We start from the raw sequence: 22,770 nt of genomic DNA, 5'->3' as shown, positions 1-22,770 counted from the left end.
AGATTCAAGATAGTCTTTGTTCTTAGTAATTCCAATTCAGCAAAATGGGAGAAAATTGAAAAAGTCTCTGCTGAGCAGGGAGCCCGATGTGGAGCTTGATCCTGGAATCATGACCTGAGCCGAAGGCAGATGCCCCACCGACTGAGCCACCCAGGCACCCCACCCCCATTAAAAAAAAATTTTATTTATTCATTTGAGACAATGAGCATGGGACAGAGGGGCAGAGGAAGAGGGAGAGGGAGACTCTCAAGCCGACGCCTCACTGAGCACAGAGACTGATGCAGGGCTCAAGTCCACCTAAGATCATGACCTCAGCTGAAATCAAGAGTTGGATACTCAACTGAGCCACCCAGGTGCCAAAAAAATGATTATAGTAAGGCTAATTTGTTTGCATTAAACTTGGCCTGGTTATTTACATAAATGCAGCAATAATAGCAATTGATAATATACGCTCTTTTGAAGCCAGTTCTGTTGGAATTTTACATAAGGAATCTCCAACTAAACTCTTAAAACCTTTTGAGGCCAAGAAGCCAAACCACAGACTCCCCATCAGATTTTACTGGCAATATCTATAGCTTGGGTGAATTCCTCTCTTCTCAAGGTCCACAAAATATCCTCAGGTTCCTGGGCCTGCCAGGAAGTGACCTTCCCTACTCATCTGGTAAATCTGCCGGGAACCCTGTAAGCAAGGCACCAGTCATTTTTTTCCAAGGGGCTTTATTTGTTCCATAAAATCAACCTTAGGTCTTTAAAGCTATCTGGTCATATCTGAGTGTCTCTCAAATATGACATCCCAGTGAAAGCCTTGGCAATATAACCAGTGTTTCCAAAGGTGTCCTGTTACAAGGAGAAGAGATTCTTACTGAACTAATGTAAATACCTAACTGTATTGCCATGAAAAGAATACTCAAGAGTTTCCAAATTCTGGAGGGATTAGGTAGGAAAGAAAAGTAAATGTTTTATATTTGTTTGCCAAGTTATATCTTACCAAATTGCTGTGAGTCATAGATCACTTAAGAGAAAAGATTTTTTTAAATCTGGAAAAAAAATTAAGGAACCAGCATTGTTACAGAGAAAAAGTCACACAAATTTATGTTTATTCAGTCCTGCATAGTTAATAGTTGTTCTGCTTAAATCCAGTTTTTCCATTAGTTCTGCAAATTCTTACCCAGTTCACTTTTATGATCTTAAAGTTATTAAAAACCTGTGATTGTCAAGTCCTTACCACAAATTTCCTTGACGATGAAGCGCTACTGCAGAAGCCTCAGAGTAAAATAGTAACTGTAAGTGACAAAAGACTTTAAAATGGCCATGGTTAAAGACCTAATGACATGGCATTATAATGCAATTGACAAAGAAATTTGGTTATTTCTGTGACATACAACATTTTAATATAACAACTAGAATTACGACTGATATACCAGGACATATCAGATTCCTAGGAATTTCATATCATTTCTCAATACATCTATAAAAATATAGCTAAGAGAATCTGGCATAATTTCTCATTTGTTAATCCTTCTCATGTAATTTAACAAATCAAATAAACCTACTTAGTTTAACATCTCTCTTTTTACAAGAAGAGAGAAAAAGTCATTTGCAAATTTTTAGGGATCTTTTGCAAAATCCCAAACTTACTTCCAGCTCAGAAGACTTCCTTTAGAAATTTGATTTTGGGGCGCCTGGGTGGCTCAGTGGGTTAATGCCTCTGCCTTCGGCTCAGGTCATCATCCCAGGGTCTTGGGATCGAGTCCCACGTTGGGTTCTCTGCTCAGCAGGGAGCCTGCTTCTCTGTCTCTCTCTTTGCTTACCTCTCTGCCTACTTGTGATCTCTGTTAAATAAATAAATGAAATCTTAAAAAAAAAAAAAAAAGAAATTTTATTTTGGGGAAGTTTGTCAAAAATACCAAAGATTTAAAAACACTTGGTCAAATAGGACCATAGGTCTCTGTGAAACAATACTTAGTTACCCATTTAATCATACTGCTAATTACAGATTTTCCAGGTAAATACAGAAAGTTAAATTGTTATAAACAAAACAAAACCTTCGCTCTTTTAATAGAGAAGAGACACTTTTCTTAAGTAATGAAAGACCTGGTAAAGACAACAATATAGGGAACTCTTTGGACAAAACACAGAATCTTTGTTTTCCAGGTAGATTACTTAAAAAGTAAAGAAAAACCTTTTATAATCTCATATCAAGAGCAGACCAATGGTCCAGGAAAGCCTTATCCTGAAAGCGGATGAAAGAAAATTAAGTTTTAATTTTATTTAAGCATAAGTATATTATTGATATCAAATCTTATTTAAAAAATAAGTCCATTCAATTTTAATTTTTAAGTTTTTAAAAAATATTTTTATTTATTTATTTGACAGACAGAGATCACAAGTAGGCAGAGAGGCAGGCAGAAAGAGAGAGGGAAGCAGGCTCCCTGCTGAGCAGAGAGCCAGATGCAGGGCTTGATCCCAGAACCGTGAGATCTTGACCTAAGCCAAAGGCAGAGGCTTTAACCCACTGAGCCACCCAAGCGCCCCAAGTCCATTCAATTTTAGTCAACCTAACTACACAAGGTAAAACTCTCTCTTTTCTAAATGACCAGGACAAATTTATTTATTAATTTTTCCCTTAAAAAGAACACATCTCTATACCTCAATTTCTCTCAGCGAAAAACACACATCCTAGTTTCCTTTCACAGAATTGTTTCCCTCAAGTAGCATATCCCTCAGTTACATATATTAGAATTTTTACTCCTTAGTATTTGAATTTCTGGTGAAAATGAAGCAAACAATTGTGAACAATCTATTAGACCAGCATTCAATACACTGGCAAATTTATGAACAGATTTCATAATGTCTAGAAACATATGCTTCCTTGTAGTAAATTTTCTAGTGTGGCACAAGATATGTCTACCAACAAACCCAAATATCTTTTGTTCCTTTGTAATAAGAAACCAAAAGTAGGTAAATTATGTTCAGTAAATAATATTTCACTATTTTTTCTTATTTGGAAATAGTCTTGATAGTCAATGAATTTAACCTAACTCATCATTTCAGTTAGCATAGCAAAACTTTAAAAGTTTCAAGTAACCAGAAAGATTTTGGAGACTGTTTTCTAGATAGGATATCATAAAACATAATTATTGCTAAAAAGTTCACCAAGAAACTCTTAGCCCATTTACAAATATTTATTTCTATAGTTATCTGCTATTCAATTCAGTTGTTCTTAGCAATTATGTTTAGACTACCCAAGAAAACTTCATGAGACATTAGACAAAATCAGCCATCATCTCATGCTTTTTTTTCTTTTTTGCTGACAAATTATATAAGAAATAACATGAACTCATTTGATATTTAATAAACCTAGTTAGAATAAAAGTATTATATTTAATGATGATTCCAAAGACATGCCTGTTTCAATTAAATTTACACTGGTTTTTATTACTAAAGATGAATCCTAGCTCATGTGAACTTGAAAAACATTTGGTTTAAGTTCCCATCACATTTCTGAGAGTTTTAGGAATACTTAATTCATATAAGTGCTTAATTTTCCTTAAGCCAATTAAATAGGGATGTTTTACAAATTAATTTTGGAAATACCACCCAGACTTAGGAAAATACCACACATTACAACACATTTTGTATACAGACACACATAAGCATACAGATAGATATAAGCAGAGAACTTTTATTTTCGGCTATAAAATTTTAGCCAAATAATACAAACCTCTTTATTTTTTTTAATTGTTAACTTTGTTTACTTTTTTAAAGTTTGTTTTTTCATTGTTTACTTTTTAAGTAAGCTCTACACCCACCGTAGGGCTTTAACTCACAACCCCAAGATCAAGAGTCACGTGTTCCACAATCTGAGGCAGCCAGGTGCCCCCAAAACTCATTAGTTATACATGAAATTGGATTCAAATTGTATTGCTGGCAGAAGAGTTTATCTGATCAGATAGCTAAGTTTTATTTGTTTGTTTGTTTGTTTGTTTATACTAATATTGTGGAGAAGACAAGATAACTATCTTAGGTGAATAAAAAATTCACTTAAGTTCCAAACAGACTTTCCCCCTTTTTTCCTTCCATGAGAATTTCCTCCCTGAAATATACTTTTTAAAGAGATGGGCTAGATAAAAGCTCCTGAAGAAGACCAGGTAGGACATTTACATCTTAAAAGCACAGGGAAAGAATGTAAGTTCCTCTAAAAAGAATTTTTGCTTCTGAAAGCCAGATTTTTTAGAAAAATTAGGAGCCTTTTGAGATGAATAGGGGAGGTTTGGGGATTGGTAAAAAGGATAGGTAGATTTTGAATTGTTTTTATTGCCGTATCTCTGGTTTTGCAACATTTTCTGAGATACAGACAGTTGTGGGGCACCTGGGTGGCTCAGTCATTAAGTGTCTGCCTTTTGCTTAGGTCAAGATGCTGGGGTCCTGGAACTGAGCCCCGCATCCCGCTCCTTGTTCAGCGGAAGCCTGCTTCTCCCTCTCCTGCTCTCCCTGCTTGTATTCCCTCTCTTGCTGACTCTCTCTCTCTCTCTTCAAATAAATACAAAATAAAATCTTTTTAAAAATTGCTTTTAATTCCTCAAAAACTGGGTTGTAGCCTAAATAATATAAGGGCCTGAACCATTCATCCAAATACATTATCTTTAGTTTGCTCCTTTATGTCAGGGAGATCTTCAACTAATATGGAAATCAAAAAGATTCTTATGTTCTGGATTTAGAGCTTTGTTTTGGAATGTTTTAGTAAATCCCTTCACAAAGACTTCAGAAAGTTTATTTCCCTCTGGGTACATTTAGCTTAAAAAAGGCATTTAAGGAGTTCTACCAGGCTCTGAATATCCTCTTCCCCAATTTGGCCAATTTCTGACCACAGAGAAACTTTGAAAAAAAATCCTTTCAGATACCTTCTCAGTTTTCAGCTGGAATAAAGAGTAAATATACCTAGCAGTATGGAACAACCCCTTGGATGTAAGAGGCCTCCCCAAAGATGGTACCAAAGATATTGTCCACCCAAGATCCAGAGCCACTCCCGTAGACAGCCAAAAAAAGACTTGGATAATTTCTCCGAGGGCTGGCACCGGTTTGGTAGAACCCTAGCCACAAATGGTGTTTAACCCACGTTTCTGTCCAGCCATATCTAACCACAAATGGGGTACAACCCACATTCCTATATGGCTATATTTTGGGGTCCTCAACCTGACGGTTACCAAGTGAAGTTCTCAGGACACAAAATGAGACAAATAAGAAGGTCATGGCCGTCTCTGGATTTTGAGAGGAAGGGACAACGTGAAATTTTTTATTTTCCTCCTTCCACCAGGCATGGTAGACAGAGATTTGGGAGCTCTGACTCTGGTAAGAATTCTCACCCTTTGCTGGCTTCTGCCAACTTTTTCCAGGATCCCATCTATAGGTTCCAGGATTTACCAGAATTTGGTAAGTTTTTCCATTCATTTTTAATTTCCCTTGGCTGTTGAAGGGAAACTGTAATCTCTAAACTGTAGCAGTTTACCAGAAAATCCTTCAGAGTCCTGTTGACCCTGGAAGAAGCCATATAGGAGGTCAGATATGGGGCATTTGGAAGACCACTGCCTTGGTGGAGTTTTATTAATAGTCTTGTAGTCTATTCAGAGTGCAAAGACAATTCAGACTGTGGATTACTAGAATGCGTACTCAAATAAAGGAAGATAGACGGGTGCAGTAGGAGTTAAGTCAGTCTTACAGTCTTTTGTTTTGGGTGTCTCTTATAGTTTTAATTTTACATTAGCCTTTTGCAACAAATCTTCAATGAAGCTACTTTGGAATTTTGAAGTATTTTGGAGGCTTCCTTTTTTTTTTTTTTTGGAGGCTTCTGTATGCCAATTAAAGTAGGTATCCAATTCTGTTTGTTTGATTTAGGAACCGTTGCTTTCAAGTACACTTCTTAAATGAACAATCTCATGTAATTGATATAGTCCCCATAATGGCCATTGTAATTCTAGGTTGTTTTTAGTGAGACTGACATTTTTGTAGAAATCTATAGTTTCTGGGACCATAGTTCTTAGACATAAAATAAGCAGGTGAGCTAGAAGGTGGCACACTGAATTCTTTGGAACTTAAGGATCCTATTTCTTTAGCTACACCTTGGGTCTCTGGGAAACAAATTAATAACTAAGAGGGATGTGATACTAGGATAGGGAATGTGTGGTGTTTTATGGTGTACCTTATTGCAGAGAAATTTTCTTGAAGTTGGCAGGTGACCTACTGTCAGTCTAACCTCTTCCATGACCAACTTATCCTAATATGGGAGTCTCAAAATTAAGTGATGAGCATTCGAAAAGCTTTTAAGTGCCTAAAAGCTTTTCATGCCTACCAACTTTGTGGCTTTTGGCTTCTGAGACTGAATTTAGCAATAGCCTTTACTTACACAAAATACAAACAAGAACATTAACATACCAAAGTAACCAAAGAGATGTTATTGTGGGCTGGCCAATGAAAGGCCTTGCAACGAAAGGCCATCAATTCCCAACATGGAACTGGGGACTGGGGAAAAGATTGAACCAGCATATACCAACAAATGGGAACTGTGGGCTGGGATTTCAATATAATAAGGAGCTGTGGACAAACTAAGGGTTAAAAGACTTGGTTCTAGGTAGAACATGCTGCCAGTTCAAACTGAGGTGCTAAGCCCTGGACTAGGAATTATGTACTGAACCAATAGCCAAGAACTGACATTCTTTTAGAGACTTTTGTTTGTCGTGAAACTGACCTGCTGCCCTGGAATAGAAAGCCAGTTAGATATGGAGTTCAATACAAAGAAAGCAGAGCTCACTGGGGTGCCTGGGTGGCTCAGGCACTTGAATGTCCTGAGTCATGCTCCATACTAAGCAGGGAGGCTGCTTGTCCCTCTCCCTCCCCCTCTGCCCCACCCCCAACAACTGCTGATGCTCTCTCTCAAATAAATAAATAAAATCTTAAAAAAAAAAAAAGAAAAAGAAACAAAGACAGCAGAGATCAGAATGGAGAGGAATTTATCCACAGCCTTCAGAAATGGTGAGAAAGAGAACTTGAAGGGTCCATGGGTACCAGTGCCTATGTTTCTTGTTTTGCCAGAATCCATCAGGAATTTCCTTGGGATCCCACTGCTACCAACAAATCTGTTAAAAAACAAATTCAACTGAGTAAATTTTAAAGACCTTACTGGCTTTCTTTAACAACTCATGACGTGGACAGCGTCCCATCTAGAACTGAGAAGGTAGTTAAAATGAAAGACTTTTACAGGCAGAAGGAAAAGGGATAAGGAAGTTGTACTAGTAAGAAAGCAGATTGGTTGCGATGAGGTCATCTTCCTTCTGGGGATAGCAGGGGTCTATCAGGCAGGTTACCTCACTAGTGGTGATTCCAGGTAACTAATTTAAGATTCCATTCCTGGAAGATGCTAAAACTGTAATTAGACTGGGTATTAAGTCTCAGTTTGATGACATCAAACTTAGCATAAATGACTCCATTTGGGGCCTGCTGTCCCTTTTTTAACAGAGGTTTGAAAGTTATTCAATTTGGGGAACTTCTAAGAAAAAGAATATAAAATTATAAATACTAAATTAGAGACAAATTGACTATTAGAATAAAATAAGAAATCACCATATGGGGCGCCTGGGTGGCTCAGTGGGTTAAACCTCTGCCTTTGGCTCAGGTCATGATCTCAGGGTCCTGGGATCATGGAGAGCCTGCATCGGTCTCTCTGCTCAGCAGGGAGCCTGGTTTCCCTCCTACCCCCCACCCCTGCCTGCCTCTCTGACTACTTGTGATCTCTCTCTCTGCCAAGAGAAAAAAAAAAAAAAAGAAATCACAACAAATTATAAATTGGAGTGACAAGTTTGAGATAACAAAATCTGGAAAAATAAGTGTTTTAACTAATTAACTAATAAATCCTAAGGTGCTTTGTTTCTACATTTTTAGGCTTCAGATTCTTTAATCACCACTTCACATTCTCTAAGGAGATAAGAGAAAAATAATCCAGATACTCCTTTAACATAGTTAATTTATATTTGTTTTTTGAGTATTGAACAGTTCCATAGACTAGCTTCAGGCTCTATTTCTCCACTCACAGACTTCAGGTGCTGGGCTCAAGGGGATGCATTTATATAAAGATTTCAGGCCTTGTGATTTAGAATAGTAGGGAGTAGAAATATCCTTGGATATCCTTTCTCTGCTAGGACAGCCAGCAATAACTTAACCATACACAGATAGGACTACAAGCCACTTCTGTGTACCTCACTAAATCCAAATGAAATCTAAACGTATCCCCATCTCAATTTCTTTTAAGCCAGATCTGCCCTGGGGTGTCCCAATGCTGCCTGACAGGAGAAGTGTGAAGGAGGAAAGGTCGGCGAAAAGAGTAACTGTAAAATCAATTGCAGTAAAAATATCCTTTGCAAATTTTACCAAACCATAAGACCATGAGAATATTGCTAGAGTCTCTTTAAGGGCCTTGAAAGGGGCCGCTATACGTGGAGGGCCCTGAAACTCGTTTCCTTGGTTTCCAAGAAAATCCAGCTCTGAAGGAATGATATAACACACAAAAATGGTATGTATATCAAACATAATATACAAGAGTCCATGCCATAGGATGGCTTTGAAAGTAATACTGATGTGGTCCTATTCTGAGCAGGTTGAGCTCCCAACTCGATCGAATGAAATAGAGGATTTCTTTCTTTTTTTTTTTTTTTTAATTTATTGATTTGACAGAGAGAGGTCACAAGTAGACAGAGAGGCAGGCAGAGAGAGAGAGAGAGAGAGGGAAGCAGGCTCCCCGCTGAGCAGAGAGCCTGATTCGGGACTCGATCCCAGGACCCTGAGATCATGACCTGAGCCGAAGGCAGCGGCTTAACCCACTGAGCCACCCAGGCGCCCCTGAAATAGAGGATTTCTTCAATGGAGGATGTTCCTTCTGTGTATTTTGCTCTATAGTAAGTAGCACTATGAAGATGGAAATGTTCTGATACTATTAAATCTCCAAGGTCTCCCACTCACACCCCCATTTATATTTGCAAAGGACCTGTTATTTGTAATGCAATTTGCAAATACAACAGACCTCAAAACTCCTATACTGGTGTAATAAAATTAAATACATCATCTACTATCCTTCCAAGCAGGACAGTTAACACACATAGAGAAAAAGCATGTTATTGCTATTAAAGACGACATCGTAGAAAGGTTATAGCACTAAAGAAAGTCTTTAAGAATTCATTAAGATCTAATCAATCTATTGCAAACTCATCTGTTATCTGCAATTATAACATAGTTACCATAACTTGTCTCTGGATAAAATCACCTTTATGTTGGATATCTTTGCTGTATTTTGCTTCTGGTAATGTATTCAAATGCCCAGTTTTCTCATGTAGATACTCCTCTTTTTAAAAAGATATATTTATTTAGGAGCCACCAGGGTGGCTCACTTGTTAAGCATCTGCCTTTGGCTCAGGTTATGATACCTGGGTCCTGGGATCAAGCCCCACATCAGGCTCCCTGATCAGTGGGAAGCCTGCTTCTCCCTCTCCCTCACCCCCTGCTTGTGTTCCCTCTCTCAAGTCTCTCTGTCAAATAAACAAATAAAATCTTTTAAAAAAAAAAGGATGTATTTATTTGAGAGAGAGAGAGAGAGAGAACAGGGAGGGGGCAGAGGGAGAGAGACTCTCAAGCAGACTCCACACTCAGTGTGGAGCCCAACATGGGCTTGATCTCACAACCCTGAGATCATGACAGGAGCTGAAATCAAGAGTTGGTCACTTAATGGAATACTGCCCCACCCAGGCACCCCTATCTTCTTGGTAGAAACCCTTGATTCATTTGTTCTTCTTCCTTTGTTCTGCAAATAACTGCCCTTAATGTAAGCAGTTCTTGTAATTGTGTCCTATACCACTAACCCTATTATAATATTTACTACTAAACTAGGCTATGGCCTATAAGTACATCTCAAAATAAGTAAAGCCCATCACACAAATATTTTGGTCTTATGAGTGCATGGTTTGTAATCAAATTGTTTACACCAACTGAATAGTGTAAAACCCTATTTCATTAGTCTTAAAAAGGATCCTTTTGCTCTATCCCCAACACATAATTTCTGTATAATGTACTTCAAAAAAATTTTTATAGCCTCTGAAATGTTATACAGCTTTTTTTTAATGTTTTGTTTTTAAAGGCTGAAACTATTTCTCTAACAAATGCACTGTTTCAATAGAATGGCATTTTCTATTTATGAAGGTTTCCTCTACTTCTTTCATTTAACTAGGCTGCCAAAGGTTCATACACCAGGTCAAAGACACATTGTTCCAAAGGTCCTGACCTGAGATAAGAAAACAAAGACTGACTTAGAGCTGGCAACACAACTATAGCTCCATTGCCTGTGCATGGCCCCTCTAATTTTTGTTTTCCTTCATACCAAATTATGCTGAGATGATGCTCACAGTTATTTAAGAGGGGAGAAATGTGATCTCTTTCAGTCTTAATGTCCTTTCCCCTGGTCATTTAAAATAACTCATTTTAGGCCAACAGGTATCTAGTCAAAGAAGGTCAAAGTCCTATAACTTTAAGATAATTATTTTAAGAATTTAATTCATTCTTTGGGAAATGCTGGAGAAGGTTTAAAATATGGATATATACTCTCACACTATTTTTCAGAATTGAGGACTATTGGCATGATCAAAATATTTTTAGATGAAAGTTTTAAGTTTCCTGTAAATCAGTGTTCAAATTTTAACACTGGAATCACCTGAAGGACTAGTTAAATATAGGATACAGGCCCCTAACCCCAGTTCAGTAGGTCTGAGGGGGGTGCCACATAATTTGCACTTCTAAAAAGTTCCCTGGATAGTAGGGTCCCCAGTTTGAGAACCACTGATGCAACCAATGCAGATCATTTGGTGATGCATATTTTCAAAAATCAAAGCTGACAGGGTTTGCACCTTTTCGAGCACATATGCTGTTTGGAAGATGGAGAGTCATTGCCAAAGCCAGGGGGATAGTGATGATGATTTAAAGCTTCATAGGTTCTTAACTGGCCATTTTCAACCATAGCTGCTCTACGCCTAGTAGCATTATATAATCCTCAGTAAGGCAAGAAGTCATTGAGTAGTGTCTTGCCATAAGTGTTGCAGGATCATTGAATGAGATGATCAAGAAAGAATTCTTGAGACTTTTTATGGTACAACTTAGTAAGTTTATTTAAGTAGCACAGGGACCGGACCTATGGGCTGAAAGAGTTGCACTTTTGTTGTATGAAGCTGGTGGTTATATGCCTAGTGCTCAAGGGGGAGGTGCAGGGAGTATTAGAGCATGAACGTTTTCTTTGAATTTCTACTCGTAGAACTACTTTCTCAAGATTTCTCTGATGCTTATCATTCAGCTCCGTATTAGCCATCAGTGAGATGTACAGGCAGTCATGAGATCTAAATATGTAGCAACCAGTACGAATTTGATCCTTATCAAAATTATGCAGGCTCTAGGTCGGCCTTCTGGGCTAAATGTGAACATTTTCCTGCTTCTATCTCTCATCACAAGGGTAATCTACAATATGTTTTTATCTTTTTAATTCTTCCTTTTGTAGCTGTGTACTGATTGAAGTGACATGGCAACTGAAAATTATAATTTTTGATTTAAATAATGGGATTAAAAAAGGTGTAATTGTTGTATGTCCTCTATACTATCTAAAACCATTATGAAGTCTTTTTTTTTTTTTTTTTTTTTTTTTTTTTTTTAGATTTTAATTATTTGCCAGAGAGAGAGAGCACAAGCAGGGGAGCAGCAGGCAGCGGGAGAAGCAGATTTCCGGCTGAGCAGGGAGCCCGATGTGGGACTAGATCCCAGGATCCTGGAATCATGACCTGAGCCAAAGGCAGATGCTTAACTAACAAAGGCACCCAGGCATCCCTAAAATCACTAAAAACAAAATCTCTCAATTTTACCTTACCTCTACTCTGGTTAATATGCAAATATAATTATAAGATCAGAAGAAAGAAAAATTTACCACTTGGAATAAAATCAATATTCCTAAACTTGTTCAGTGGTTTTTAGAACCTTAGGACATGTGTTTAATATGTATTTTGCTGATTTTTCAATAAAGCATGTTAATGAACACATCTCAATTACCTATTGAATAATCTCTCTAAAATGCCTGTCAGTAATTATTTACTATTAGGATTACACTTCCATTTTAGCACTAATTTCTACTCTGAGAAGATAAACCTAAGGGATTCTAGAATAGCTTCTGCCTGGAGCATGATTTCCCCAGTGTCCAAAGGTTAAGCAAGAACAAGTGAAGAGATGTAGACAATGACCAAGGATGTCATAAAATCAAGTCCTTACTAATTAATACCATTCTTAAATATCATTAAATGAGCTATGGGGCAGATATGTTAGGCTCAGGAATTAATAGCCATCAAGGTTTCAGGGTGCCCTATTGAGTTGAAAGGTGTAACAAAACAGAATGATAAATTGTAAAAGGTAATCCAGTAAACAGGGCAGCTTCTCACATATTCTCTAATAGGTCACAGAGGTAGCTTTAAGGAAATAGGAGCCAAGATGGATATTGGACTCCTGGCTTTGTTGTTGGATAGTGAGAAATTCTTGTTCAAAGAGCTTCACCTGTGTGAGTCCTAGCCTTGTTAGCTATAAAAAGCAATTAACAAGATCTAGTCTGCTTACCTCACAGGGTTGTGAGGATTAAATTTAATTATGTACATGGAAGTGTTATGTCAACTGAAAAACCCTAAACAAATATGTTTTGTTAGCTGTTCAGTGAAATTGATTTTCATTTCCCTAAAAGTAAAACAAATCCTTTAGTCAAGCATGCAATATTTACCTTTCCAAGTGCTTTTTAGGGTTAAAATGAGTAATTTGATCATTTAAAATAGGGGAAGAATATGTTTAATTTTTTTTTTCTTAATGTCATAGCTTTTTAACTGCTCTAAGTCAGAAAATAGATGCAAGTTGATGTGCAAACCTCAAGACAATAAATGTTTTATCAAGTTTGTTGGAAAAAAATGAATGTGGAAAACTTAATTTTATTTTAGCAATTTCACAGTAGAATTATCACTAAATAGTCATTAGCTGAGTAAACAAGAAAAAAGAATTAAACAAGAAAAAGTCTGGTCTAGGGCACACAACTAGAAGTTTTTTATTTAGATTTTTATTTAGAAAATAAAAATTCTAAAATCTAACTAGTTTTCAAGAATAATGTGCAGAATAACATAATTTAAAAATACTCCTGATTAGGGATGCCTGGGTGGCTCAGTTGTTAAGTGTCAGCCTTCAGATTAGGTCATGATATTAGGGTCCTGGGATCAAGCCCCTCACTGGGCTCCCTGCTCCACGAGAAGCCTGTTTCTCCCTCTCCCACTTCCCCCTGCTTGTGTTCCTTCTTTTGCTATCTCTCTCTCTCTCTGTCAAATCAATCAATCAATCAATATTAAAAAAAAAAAAGATTAAAAAAATACTACTGGGGCGCCTGGGTGGCTCAGAGGGTTAAGCCTCTGCCTTCGGTTCAGGTCATGATCTCAGGGTCCTGGGATGGAGCCCCGCATCGGGCTCTCTGCTGGGCGGGGAGGCTGCTTCCCCCTCTCTCTCTGCCTACCTTTCTGCCTACTTGTGATCTCTGTCAAATAAATAAAATCTTTAAAAAAAATACTACTGAGTAGTAATAGGTAAAATTGGTCAAAGGAGTTTCTGAAATTAAAAGCCAGTTTTTTACTTTATATGCTAATATGGAAATCACCTAACCTAAAAAACAGACAATACTCCCCTGTTCAGTTCTTTTTTTTACTTAGATCTTATTCTGTAACTTCCCATTGATTAACATTGCCTTTAATACCTAAAGTACTCTAACATTTTATCACTTGCATATGTCACAGTATTTTGAATTCTTTTAAGTTTTATCAGAGCAGCCAAAGTACCAACCAACTAATACATTAACCTATTTATCTAAAGCAAACTACTTTTTCTCATTTAAGACTCTATATCAGTTAGGATGTTTCCAGCTGCAAGTAACAGAAAATATAATTTGTTTATTATCTTATATTAAAGGAAGTCTTGTGGTAGGACAGGCTCTAGGACCGGTTCATTTGTTAGCTTAATTATGTGTTAAAGGACTTGGCTTCCTCTGATCACTACTTTGCCATCCTTGGTGTTGGATTTTTGGAGAAAGAGGGGTAGGTGGGGTAATAAGGTGGTTGCAGCACTTCCAAACATTCAAAATTATGGGGAAAGCTTGTTAAATCACAGATTGCTGAGTCCAACCACCCAGAATTTCTGACTCAGTAGGTCTGAGTGGGATCTGAGAATTTGCATTGCTAATGAGTTCCCAAGTGATGCTGCTGCTGCCGGTAGTGGGGGCCACACTTTGAGAAACACTAATTTAGACTAATAATGATCCTGGAGGGGAATGGATGTTTGAGGATCACTGATAAAATTCATTACAAGATGTACTTTATCATTTGGAATATAACAGAGAGTTCCTTTTGCTCTCCTCCTAGGGCCTGATGGCATTTTCAGTCTGTCAGCTTCCTGTTCAGTATTCTAGAGAGGGACACTGCTCACTTTGAACACCGGGATTCCTGTGGTTGAGGTAGCCGTTTCTTAGAAAATAGTTCTGCATTCAACTGTTTGAACTAGGGACTGCTTGGGCCAGTCCAAGTCCCCATATTTGCACTTGAGCTTATTTGTTCCTGGCCTGTAGAAAGCTTTTTTCCCTTACTATCCAGAATCCCCATTTCTTGATCCCCCAAATATAGAATATTCAGCAATATTAAGTTATTTTTAATATCTTCTGAAATAGGCTACATACACCTTGCCTTTTATAACCCAGAAAGCAAAAATAAAGTTGTCTGAAGGTATAAAAAATGCTGCTAATCCAATTTCCCATCAGATTATTTGTAGTGATGAATTTTCTAACTTGAAGATTTAACAATTTGCTTGTGTAGCAAGAATTCCTTTCTGCCAATTTGTAATTCTCCTTCTCTATCATCTACTTGCAAACCATCTTGCCAAATTGCATTTCTCCTTTCTCTGTAGGCTGTTTTATGAACCATCTCTTTGGTGTGGGTTCCTATTTTGTATAGTGTGCTCAATAGGAATATGGTCTGTTTGCATGACCATCCAGGGCTAACCTTCAGAATCCTCAGAAAACCTGGGGCAATTTCTGTGCTGTTGATCTCCCTCTCTAATTTATTATCATAATGGCATTTTTGTGCCTTTTTTCCCATTTGTTCTCACAATAGGAAGCGCAGTGGAGAGAGATGATTTCTGCAGGGGGCCTGGAAGGACTTGGGACAAGTTCAGGCAAAGATGCAAGCTTTGCAAAAAATAAAGACTTCTAGAAAATGGTGGGGTAGAAAACTTTTAAGTGCAAAATGTACCATTTTGGCAGTCTGAGGAAATGCAACCTTTCTCAAAGCTCTCTCAGCCCCCATTGTGCAACACAGTAAACAGAGATTGAAAATGTTTCTGATGTGAAATTGAAGAAGGATTTAAAAGGAGGAAGGGTGCCTAGGCTATTACTTCCAACACAGCAAGGGACCAACAGATATAATATGGAATCTGTCTGATAGTTTCAACTAATTTATGACCAACCTATCTGTAAAACTTACAAAATGAGGAGAAAATGCTGGCCAGTGGCAACTTAATGTAGTTGGCTATTCTAAGGCCTGTTGCTTATACCTAGTTTCCAAGCTGTCTTGTCCAAGAGTGGATTCCTGGATACTTAAGGTAATAACCAAAGACTGTGCAGGAAATTATAGTGCTTTTGACTTTGTCAGCCATTGATATGCATGCCATCAAAACCCAAAGCACAATCTCAGCTGAAGTTTCCTTGGTGCTTGGAAGCAGCCACCTCAACATTGTTATCTTTTAATTTCATATGGTTACCCAGGTTCACAATCTGGGTGTAATATTTCATCTGCTTTGAGCAGTGCTCAATTTTTAATACTTCCTACAATGGTTAGGACTTATTCTTGTTCAGACCAAGTTGTACTAGTTAACCCCTTTGTGGTTTGGAGATTTAAGTTCACTTCTAAACCTTAGAAAATCCCTTAATTCTTTGCTTTACAGGAAAGTAGAAGTAGAAAAAAATAAAAAGGTGGGATTATGTTTATTAATTCAACAACATATATGTATTTATGATGACCATTTTCCAGATTGCCCATTTATTCAATAGGTCTTTATTAGATATTTACTACAGACAAATGTTTTTGGGCCAGAGATAATTATGCCGGCTTGGAAAATAGACAGAGTATCTTTTAAATGTGTACATTTTTACCTCAAGATAAATCTTTGCGTGTATGTAATACGGAATATTGTATGTCTATTTTCCATGAAAACAATGAAATCCAGAGATGACTTCTGGATATGGGATGTATACTCACTTTGCTTTTCCTCCTCCTCCCCCACCCCCCCTTTTTTTTTTTTTTAAAAGATTTTATTTATTTGAGAAAGAGAGTAAGTGAGAGAGAGGGATCACAAGCAGAGGGAGGCAGGCAGAGGCAGAGGGAGAAGCAGGCTCCCCACTGAGCAGGGAGACCTATGTGGGGCTTCATCTCAGGACCCTGGGATCATGACCTGAGTCAAAGGCAGACAACCAAATGAGCCACTGAATTGTTCTCCTCTTTCCCTTTCTTATTCTTATCTGTGCTCCCACCTACCCTCCACCTCCAATCCATTAGATTGGTAGTACATATCAAAGATCCCAAATATCACCACAGGCTCAGAACTTGTTGAATGGGGGAACTGAGTCATATATAAACCTTAAAAATGAAAAAAGCACTCTTTAAAATCTCTAGTTTCTTCTGCTCAGTTTCAGCAAGGAAATGCTAGCATGTGTAGAAGTTATGCAATTTTGTGGGCTGATAAAATATTTGTAAAGTTTTGGTAACTCTGTGCTAGTAAAGCCAACCAAAACACAGCTACATCATTTTTGAGCTCGTTTGATTTTTATTCTTCCTTCTTATTTTTACTCTTCCAGCACTGCTAAGACAGAGAACCGAGCACATTTACGGCAATTCTGGCAGGTGGTTGTGAGATATTGATTGAATATGATGCTTCTTATAGGAAGACTGTATTTCCCCCAGACTTGACTCTTAGCATGTCCTTTCTCTCACAGGATGAAAAATACTTCTGTTGTTCTGTTTGAGCAGGTTAGCTTATAACAATAAAGCATTGTGTCTTTATATGCTTTTAAAATATTTACCTTAAAAAATGACAACTTTTTTACCTTAAAAAAATGACAACTTTTCCCCTAAAACTCCTTAACTATTAAACTTTGGTACATAAAACAAGGTTAAAATAGCCTTTACAATAAAATGTTAAGGAAAGATTTAAAAATAACCTTTTCTGGGTAATTTTTAAATCCTAAAGGACCACATATTTCTTCATCATTCAGGTTTATAAAAATGCCAGCTATCAAATTTGTTATTAAAAAAAAAGATGCCTCACATCCTTTGTGTAATAAGGTACAGTATAAATAAAATTAGAACACCATGACTGTCTTCCTCAATCTTCCCTATTTGTAGATTTCCCCTAAGCAGAGGTACCTGACAAATTCCCCTTTATTGCTCATATGTGGAACACCTTTGGCATCAGATATATTTAATTAATTTTGTAGGTTCAATATTCAGAACCAAATGAGTAGATTTTTAGAGCATCGATTTGTAAAAAAGAAGACAGAGGGAACTTGAAACTAATATATTTCATTGCCATTAATCTCTCATTCTAGCTAGTTAATGCTCTGTTTTGCTTATTTCTCTGTATAAGCTTATACTTTCAGAGTCCCTATAATTTACAACCTGTCTTCACTTTATCAGATCCTCAAAACAATCTTTTGAGGCTGGTTATTATGCATACATCTGTACCTAAAATATTGTTATATATGTATGTATGTTATATATGTATGTATATGTATAGATGAATGTATATACACATGGATGTATATGACGTAATTGAGTGTACATATATTTTAGTCCCCTTCCCCCAAGATGAGGAGGTGGAGATTGCTATATCAAAGTCTCATGGAAGGTTAGCTGGTCGGAGGAGAATGCTGAAAGAGGAAAGAGGATTCCTTTTTTCTCTTTTTTTTTTTTTTTTTTAAGGAAGAGGATTTCTGAAACTTATGGCTCAAGCAGTCCCCACTGCTCTGGCTTGAACAGTGAATGCTACGCTACCTTTCATTTACATAGGAAGTCAAAACTGGTGCTACTGATGTTGGCTAGCTTGGTAGAAGAGGTGTTCAGACACAGAAGAGGGTCACTCTGTGGAGAAGTGTCGATAAGGCTGAAGGATCAGCTGAGCGGCTGAACCAACTATCCTTAAAGGGTTTTTGCAGCTCCCCAGCCTAGGAATTTGTGAGCCGACTGATGGTGGATTAAGAATGCAGGCAGTACATAACAATTCATCTGGACAAAGATGGTTTTATCCAGTTTCTTATTTGCCTTAGTAATAGGAACAATGGCTTTCACAGTTTAGGCAACCAAAAAGTAGAATTCCAGGGTAAGCTACTTTAGGTTTAAGCCATGTGGTGCTATATCCTCGGGGGAGTTAAGGATGAATTCTGTGTTAATGCTGGGGTATTGTATTGCACTGCACAACAGATAATTCTTAAGTTATTCTAGAAAAATGTCTGAGCTTGGGGGGGGTGGGGTGGCTGGGTGATGGACTTGGGGAGGGTATGTGTTGGGGTGAGCACTTGTGTGTTGTGTAAGACTGATGAATCACAGACCTGTACCCCTGAAACAAGTAATAAATTATATGTTAATAATTAAAAAAAAAGAAAAAATGTCTGAGCTAATTAAAGCAATACAGTATCAAATTCTGTATAGGGAAATTGCCCTCTATTTTGTAAGATCATATATTAGTATCAAATAATGTCTACATTTACATTTTCTACTTTAGGTGCTTATGTTTTTTAATACGATGCTGTGGTGTCAAGGTCCAATAAGTATAGTAACTAATAATCATTACAAATTGATTACAACATTGAGCAAGAGATAGCACATTCATTGTTTTACAAATGAGGTTTGTACCACCACTGGCTGGGCAAAAGTCCCTAAGCCTGTAAGCCAAAGGGGTATTACAGATATTAACTCTGAGACTACAAACTAGTTCACCCTGATTTTTATGTTTTGTTTTGGAACTTAAAAGTGACGTCGTTGAATAAAATCTCAATGTATCTTAACTGAAAAGTAAAGCTAGTAAGCTGTCCAAAACTTTTGGTCCTAGACTAGTTCCACAAGATTAAATAGGGAAGACAGATAACCCGGTCCATTTGTTTATTTTGACGTTGAACATGTGGTCAAAGAACATATCCGGAAGTGTTACAGAACCTGAGATAAAGGGCAAGCTTTTTAATGAGAGTAGGTGTTGATGGAGAAGAATACCTCTAGCACACAAGGGAGGACTCCTGCGGTCTTTACAGTTCTTTGTGGAGGGCGCGGTCGAACTCAGCAGGTGTAGCCCTGCCCTCTAGTGGACTTAGGTGCGAGAGGACTTCGGTTTAGTCTCCTGTTCCCGGCTTACCAAAGCTTAACATCAACTGTCCATAAAAAAGTCACTTATTGGGGGGTCTGGGTGAGATGCTGAGCAAGTCAAAGGTTCAAATGGCAAAAGACATAGCCAGTGTCCGGAGGCAATTCCCGTTCTTCGGCTTCCGCCTCTGGACGCTGTTTCTAGTTGTTCCAACCTTTTAGGTTCCACACACTTGAAAAGGCTGAGTCCTCCCTCGAGCTCTGCGGCTGATCCTTGCCTTCTCATTACACACAGGCACTTTAGCGGATCCCTTAGAGGGACAGAACTCTGGGAAGTCGCCCGCGATTGACCTGCTCTCGCAGTCAGCGCAAAGCAGCCGGGATAGGGGTCTGCAAGTGAGGGTGAAGTCCCAGTGAGAACACCAGAGTCCCTCTGCGTTCGCCCCTTCCCTCGGAAGTCCTCGCGTCGCCTGCCGAGATTGTGACGGCCACCCCGACGGGAGGGGCTTCCCATGTCGCCTTTGTTGAGGGCGCTCAAATACCTCGGGGACGGGGAGCATGATCGTACCTGCCCGCTTGGCCCTTGCCCGCGGCTGCCTCTTGAGAATGCGTGGCCAGGGCTGGGAAGCGGGTGGGTCTCTGACCCTCGCGCCCAGTGGGTGCGTAGAAACGGGCGGGCACCGTCCCCGGGTATCTGCGAGGAACCTCCGCAGGGAAGGTAGGGCCGGAGCGGGGCTCTGGCCCGGCGTGCCCTCCTACGGGACTGCTCCGCACCCAACCAGAGCCTTTTCCGGGCGGGTAGCCCGGCCTTCGCTTCATTTCCGCCGTCTGCGCCTGTGCGTGCGAGTGCGCGTGCGCGCGCTCCCCTCACAGCGGAAGTAGTAGCGACAAAGCTTGGTCCGCCGTGGGCCGGGGAGTGCGGGGCGTGCTGGGGCAGGGGGCGGCGGGCGGCGGGGAGGGGCCGAGCGTAGGAGGCGGAGGCGGGGCAGACCTGCGCTGCCGCGCCGAGTCGGCTGGGCCGACCGTGACGGGTGCCCACACCTCCTCTCCCTTCCCCTCCCCGACCGCCCTCCGGTTCGCTCCTTCCTCACGCCGGAGCAGGCTCCTGCCTGGCGCCGCCGCTCGGCGAGCCACTCCTCTTCGCCCCAGGCGCGCGGGGCGCTCCCGCGAGCCTCGCGGGTGAGTCCCCCGCAGCCCGGAGGAAGGGAGTCTGGGGTTTTGGGAGGGCACCGGTGTTACCTATTGCCCCTAATTTCCAGAAACTTCCAGGTCCTGAGGGAGGGAGTGTCCCGAGGATACCCCGGCTTGGGGGTGTCTCTAGGGCGCCGCCCCGCCGGCTTGAGCTGGGGGCGTTGCGGGTGGCTGAGGGGGTGGGCAGGCGATCTGGGGGCTCCCGACGTGGTGGCGGGGCGGGGGTCCCCTCCTCGCCCTCTCTGTCGTCAGCGCCGCTTCTCCCGGTTTCTCTTGCAGATGCTGCTGCTAGGGGTGGTGGGAGCAGCCGTGGGACGTGTGGCCGGGAGAGGGGGTGACAGCCTGGGATTCCGGGGGCTTCTCTTCCTTGTCCTCCTCTCCTCTCTATTCCCAGTGTGGCGCGGCTGACACTAAAGACTTGTAGCCATCAACCCAAGTGCAGTTTCGATGGAAAATGAAGGTAAAGGCCCCTGGTAGACGGGTTGCAACGCGGAGTTGAGGGTGTGGTGGTTTGCTTTTAAGTTGCTTTTCTTTTTCCACCTTTTTATTTTCCTGATTTAATTTTTTCCTTTGCGAAGTATACAAAGAATTGCTTTATTCGGGTATTAGCTTTTATTTTGGTGACACAGGGAATTTCGGAAATTAAGGTACTGTGGGCTACTGAGCTTTATTCTGCTTTCCGGGGGAAGCCGCCGCTGTCTTTAGCTTAGGGAATGGAAGGGAAGTTTTCATTTCAGATAGCATCTGTGCTTGTTTAAATAGCTATTTGAAAGGAATCACTCGAGGGGAAGTGGAGATGGAGAGGGAAGGGGATGGATTGCATCTCTGTATATTTGCATGTCAAGCCTTGATGATGGTATGTGCCCGGATTAGTTTATAAGAAAGGAAAGAATTTTTTATTAATGCAGATTTTTCAGTTCAGAAAAAATAACTTTGAATTTAACAGAATGTTATGAGGTGATTTCCTTGCTTAAAGTTCTTCTGTATTTCAAAACATCATTTAGGAGGTTGACAGTGGAACTCGTTTGTCCACTGTATACTTTGGACCACTAAATTATCGTGCACATGTTACTTGATTCCTTTGGTCTCATTAAAATATTTAATGTTTTTCATTACACAGCACTGGTTATTTTCCAAAAGCGTTGAACAACTCAGTATTATTTTCTCTCCTGAAACAGCCACATTTATTCTGTGGACTGACTTCTGACTTGTGTGTGATAATCTTTCTTTTCTCCCCCCCCCCCAAGATGCTATGAAAGATACTTAAAAATTACAATTTGTCTTCTTGTATCTTCTGGTTTTTAAAATCTGTAAGTGGTACAGAGGAGCTGGAATGGGGTTTATGGGTTGCTTTCTCACTTGTTTTCCCGTTTTTTGAGAATGTAAGCTCAGTTGTCCTAAGTAGAACTGGTAGTTTTAGGATAGATGTTTCTTATATGCATAACTTGTTTTGCTGCCTGAGACCCTAGGGTATGTAGGAAATACAAGAGGCATGATTATATTGCTCAGTTTTACTCTAGATGGATAATTGGTGGAAGACATTTTCTGAAATACTTAAGTATGTAACTGCAGAGGAGTTATACCACCTAATTTGGTCTTTAGAAACAGCATTTAAAAGCAGTAATGTTTTTGTCTGGTATTAAGGAAAAATCGCTTTTCTGAGGCTTTCTCTTCTTTGTCTTGGTTTACAGATTTCAGAAAGACAAATCCTTTCTTCACAAGAGACAAAGAATATTAAATGCAATTATATACTTGTTTTTTGGTAGTTGTATCTTAAATAACATCAATAATTTCTGCTTTCAAAGTGTTGCCAGATTTAAGAGAGTAGTCTAGGTGTATTCTTAGAGGTTGCTTTTGTTTCTTGATCTCTAAGAAAAAGGAGCATGACGAATAAAGCTGACTCTCATATTGTCTCTTGACGTGAGAGGGAGTGATGTTGAGATGGGAGCATGGTGCATGCTTGTGTCTGAGTTTGTATTATTTGGCCTCATAGTAATATACAGTTCTCAACAGCTTGCAGGGGTTTTCTGCCTGTAATAATCTAGAGGCCTTTTTTGTCAGTTTCTCATTACCATAACATTTTTTCTTTTCTCATATT

At 39.4% G+C, this 22,770-nt stretch overlaps 1 protein-coding gene across 6 annotated transcripts in view; it reads left to right on the top strand.

Annotated features, from left to right (window-relative positions):
• ATP2C1 (ATPase secretory pathway Ca2+ transporting 1) overlaps window positions 1-22,770 on the top strand; it is a 172,034-nt gene that overhangs the window by 13,785 nt on the left and 135,479 nt on the right. The window contains exons 1-2 of one of the 6 annotated variants that reach the window (XM_032869709.1): window positions 20,055-20,140; window positions 20,952-21,132. The exons of 3 other annotated variants lie outside the window; for them this stretch is intronic. In XM_032869709.1, coding sequence (XP_032725600.1) covers window positions 21,127-21,132 — 6 coding nt within the window. In that variant the 5' untranslated portion in view covers window positions 20,055-20,140; window positions 20,952-21,126. Of the gene's footprint in view, window positions 1-20,054; window positions 20,141-20,444; window positions 20,661-20,951; window positions 21,133-22,770 lie in introns of those variants that run through there. 2 more of the 6 variants (XM_032869708.1, XM_032869710.1) reach the window with 2 other exon arrangements.

The sequence above is a fragment of the Lontra canadensis genome, unplaced genomic scaffold (genome assembly GCF_010015895.1).
Source record: "Lontra canadensis isolate GAN:19392208 unplaced genomic scaffold, GSC_riverotter_1.0 scaffold38, whole genome shotgun sequence".
NCBI classification, from domain to species: domain Eukaryota; kingdom Metazoa; phylum Chordata; class Mammalia; order Carnivora; family Mustelidae; genus Lontra; species Lontra canadensis.
Note: the sequence above shows the minus strand (reverse complement) of the source record. Positions and strands in the feature narration are given on the sequence as shown.